Source organism: Protobothrops mucrosquamatus, unplaced genomic scaffold, assembly GCF_001527695.2.
Source record: "Protobothrops mucrosquamatus isolate PMUCROS unplaced genomic scaffold, P.Mucros_1.0 scaffold4314, whole genome shotgun sequence".
Classification (NCBI taxonomy): domain Eukaryota; kingdom Metazoa; phylum Chordata; class Lepidosauria; order Squamata; family Viperidae; genus Protobothrops; species Protobothrops mucrosquamatus.
Genome location: NW_015390228.1, coordinates 203,492 through 208,135, shown reverse-complemented (window position 1 = coordinate 208,135; position 4,644 = coordinate 203,492). Strand labels below are relative to the sequence as shown.

The 4,644-nt window shown below is 35.7% G+C and overlaps 1 protein-coding gene across 1 annotated transcript in view; it reads left to right on the top strand.

Moving 5' to 3' along the window:
* Positions 1-4,644, top strand: part of LOC107298830 (arf-GAP with Rho-GAP domain, ANK repeat and PH domain-containing protein 2-like) — a gene marked incomplete at its 3' end in the record, with an annotated part of 92,497 nt that overhangs the window by 67,617 nt on the left and 20,236 nt on the right. The window contains exon 16 of the mRNA XM_029286625.1: positions 3,715-3,783. Within this exon, the coding sequence (XP_029142458.1) occupies positions 3,715-3,783 (69 nt within the window). The remainder of the gene's footprint in view (positions 1-3,714; positions 3,784-4,644) is intronic.

The following is a 4,644-nucleotide window of genomic DNA, read 5'->3' as shown; positions in this document are numbered from 1 at the left end:
TCTTTCTTTCTTTCTTTCTTTCTTTCTTTCTTTCTTTCTTTCTTTCTTTCTTTCTTTCTTTCTTTCTGTCTTTCTTTCTTTCTGTCTTCCTTCCTTCCTTCCTTCCTTCCTTCCTTTCTGTCTTTCTGTCTTTCTTTCTGTCTTCCTTCCTTCCTTCCTTCCTTCTTTCCTTCTTTCCCCCCTCCCTCTCTCCCTCCCTTTCTGATAGATTGTGTGGTCTTGTAGGATCACGTAACTCTGTCATGTACCTACATATAGAAAGCTCTGCTTACATACTTACCTGCTAACAAAGTACACAGTAATTTAAAAGATTAATTGGAAATGTAATATGTGTACGTACGTACGTACATACCTACATACCTACATACCTACATACCTACATACCTACATACATACATACATACCTGCCAAATTGTACCAGTAGCATTACAAATACTTGTATTAGTAATTTTCAAATACTTGTTTTTACTTTAATTTATTCTTTGGTGTTTTTTTTTTGAAGTAATGTTTAATTTATAGCCACCACAGAAGCAAGGATTAAGGTTTAGCATTTGAAAACATTTCTCTGTGGATATTCTGTTTTACTTTTTTGGAAAGATCAAAAGAAGGCTGCTAGCACCTTTTGTAACACGGTCAGCTCACTTTATCAGATGCAAAAAAGTGCTGAATGAATGTAGGAGTTAAATTGAATTTTAATTGAAGTGGGCTGGGGAAAAAGGAAGGGGAAAGTAGGAGAGCTATACAAATTCATAAGACTGCCCAGCTGTCCCTAATAAAACACATTGCTGTCAAGATGATAACCTACCACTTCACTTTTCACTTTTACATAATAATATATAGTAGCTATTTCTATGACGACAAACTTATCAAATCAGCAAACCAAAAACTAAAGCTTTATTTTTTTCCCCACCTCGAGCACAAAGTCCAAAAGCGGTTTCCAAATAGAAACAAAATTAATTTCATTCTTTTCTTCAATCATTTCAGAATAACAGAGTTGGAATGGACCTTGGAGGTCTTCTAGTCCAATCCCTTGCTCAAAAGCTATGTTGCACGCTCAAAAACGTGTAGATTGCTCAAAAACTATATTTTTCCTCTTATTTGTCTGGGTAATGGACCCACCTATCTTTCTTCAGCTCATCTTCTTTACTGTCAGTGTTTCTCAGCTTTAGCAGCTTAAAGATATATGGACTTCAACTCCCAGAATTCCCCAGCTGGCTGAGTGATGAACTCTGGGAGTTAAGTTTCACACATGTTCAAGTTGGTTAGGTTGCAAAACAGTAGTCTACACCAGTGTCTTTTTGGGGATGAGAGAGATACAGAGAGAGAGAGAGAGAGAGATACACACAAATAGAGAAAGAGAAACACACAGAGAGAAAGAAACAGAGAAACAGAAACAGAAAAAAACAGAGAAACAGAAACAGAAAGAAAAAGAGAGAGAGAGAGAGAGAAATAGAGAGAAAGAAACAGAGAAAGAGAAACAGTGAGAAAGAGAAACAGAGAGAGAGAAAGAGAAAGAGAAACAGGGAGAGAAAGAGAGAGAAAGAGAAACAGAGAAATGTTTTCATAGAAATATCAAATAGTGTTAAAATGGAAATATTTCATATTTCATAGAAATGTTTTCATAGAAATATAAAATGGTGTTAAAATGGAAATATTTCATATTTCATAGAAATGTTTTCATAGAAATATAAACTGATGTTAAAATGGAAATACTTCATATTTCATAGAAATGTTTTCATAGAAATATAAAATACTTTTAACATGGAAATATTTCATAGAAATGTTTTCATAGAAATAAAAAGTAGTGTTAAAATGGAAATTTCATATTTCATAGAAATGTTTTCATAGAAATATAAAGTAGTGTTAAAATGGAAATTTCATATTTCATAGAAATGTTTTCATAGAAATATAAAGTAGTGTTAAAATGGAAATTTCATATTTCATAGAAATGTTTTCCTACAAATATCAAATAGTGTTAAAATGGAAGTATTTCATTTTTCATAGAAATGTTTTCATAGAAATATCAAATGGTGTTAAAATGGAAATATTCCATGTTTCATAAATCAACCTTTTTTTGGTTTCTGCAGCTCCTCCATTTTGTTTCACGGCGCAGTTTGTGCTGCCTGTTTATTGCTTGTAAAATTTGCTAATTCCCGCTTGACTTGCAACGGGCCACGTTGATGTGTGACTGCTAGAAAACATAAAAACCATAATGGAAACCTCAAAAGCAGCCATAAAACTGTCCAGAAAAGCCTTTTCTGAAATATCTAGTTGTAAATGTAAAACGGCTAGTAAAATAACCAAATTTTACTACGTACTTTGTCAGGTCACACAAATGTGGTAATGTAGAGAGGAGTGTATAGCAGCCTAAATATAAAAAGAGAGGATCAATAAAACTCAAGTGCATAATAAGATAGATGGATAGATAATTGTCAATCATTTCTGACTCTAGAAATGATCTTCAAGTTTTCCAGTTACTAAGCAGTGATTAAAATTGTCAGAGAATTAACAAACAGGCTGGAGAGCTTTCATTTCCAGGTTTAGTGTCATGTCACCGTAAGTTGGTTCAAATTTCTAATTAAAAGCTAAAGTCTACATTTCAGCAGGCTGAAGATCCCTTTTAAGTTTCCTTAAATTAAGATCAGCACACTTGCAGTCTAGATTGAAAACATTGAATTCAAAACATGCAGAATATAACAGTTCCGATGAACGGTGTTAATTGGAAGAAAGGTTGAGGTTCAATAACAATGGTGGTGAACCTATGGCACGCGTGCCAGAGGCGGCACTCAGAGCCCTCTCTGTGGGCACGTGCGCCATCGACCCAGCCCCACCTCGCCCCGTGGCCCCCTCCTCACCAGAAACCCCCCCCCGGAGGAGAATCACCCCCGAGCAGCCAAGGACATGGCAGCCGGGCTGCAGGGACAAGACACTGCACTCGTGCCCCATTGCGTGCAGATGATGCTGTGGGACGCGGGTGGAGGGTGTGGCTTCCATGGTGCTGCTGGACTGCCTGGGCAATCTGCAGCAGGCCATGGAGCAGTGGGGGGCGTGGTGGGGGGCTCTGTGGGCAGGTGGGGGATGGGGTGGGGGTGGTTTTTGGGCACTTGGTCTCTAAAAGATTCGCCATCACTGTTCTATAATACAAGAATCCCACCTTATTTTCAAATAGGCAACTTGTGACGTTGTTGGTTTCATTTTGCTTCTTTGATACAAAGAGTTGGAAAGTTGCCTAAGATAAAACAGTTTACTCTTTTTACAATATCTCTTGCCTTGCCGCCCCCAACTAGGGGCATAGAGCAGGCTCAAGTCGCAACTGCGAAATATTTTTATATTTTTATATCAGAAATATTTTTATATGTCAGAAAAAAAGAAATTTGGATATATATATATATATATATACAGTATATATATATATTAATGAAAGAAATAATTTTTGCAACAGGGCTGGACGGAATAGATCAAATGATTTGACTAAACAAAGAATTCAGTAATACAGGGCTGGAATAAATTTGTTTTACAGAAGAATTTGATATTGTTTGCTCCTTATTATATTACTGAAGAACCATTTTGGGAGATGGACATCTCCCTTTATTAGCCTGGTCTGTGAACAGTGGATGCAAGAATAGAATTGATGTCCTTTTCTTTGTTCAAAAAAAAAAAAGATGCTTGGGCGACTCACTTCATTAAATTGTTCTTGTTGTTGTTTTTACACAGATTCAGCAAGATCAAGTGAAGCAAATGGACATTGAGAACAGCTTTATCACCAAATGGAAAGACACGCAAGTATGTAAGGATGGTTCCTTCACTTGTGAATAGAGTGGAGTGGAATAGAATGGAATGGAATAGAATAGGATAGAATAGGATAGGATAGGATAGGATAGGATATGGAATGAAACGGAATATGGAATGGAATGGAATGGAATAGAATAGAATAGAATAGAATAGAATAGAATAGAATAGAATAGAATATGGAATGGAATGGAATGGAATAGAATAGAATAGAATAGAATAGAATAGAATAGAATAGAATAGAATATGGAATGGAACGGAATATGGAATAGAATAGAATAGAATAGAATAGAATAGAATATGGAATGGAATGGAATAGAATAGAATAGAATAGAATAGAATATGGAATGGAATGGAATGGAATGGAATGGAATAGAATAGAATAGAATAGAATAGAATAGAATAGAATATGGAATGGAACGGAATATGGAATAGAATAGAATAGAATAGAATAGAATAGAATAGAATAGAATAGAATAGAATAATGAATAGAATAGAATAGAATAGAATAGAATAGAATAGAATAGAATAGAATAGAATAGCCATTTCATTACCCAACTAAGTAACATCATCAGCGCTAGAGTAGAAAGAGAAGGCAAAAAATGTAGACTTTGAAGAGGACCTTTCCCTGGTTTTCTAAAACTTAGCAAGTTGATGTGACCCTCTTTTTTGGGGGTGGGGGTAGAATGGGAGGAAGACAGGGCAGTAAAATCTTGACCAGTGTGTGTTGAAATGACCTTCCTAATTCAGCCTGTTTGCCTGCAGCCTGAAAGATTTCAAAATAAATAAATACATTTCCAGAGCTTGTTTATCAGGAGTCTAAAACGGACTGATGACCAAGGAGAGACTAGATCA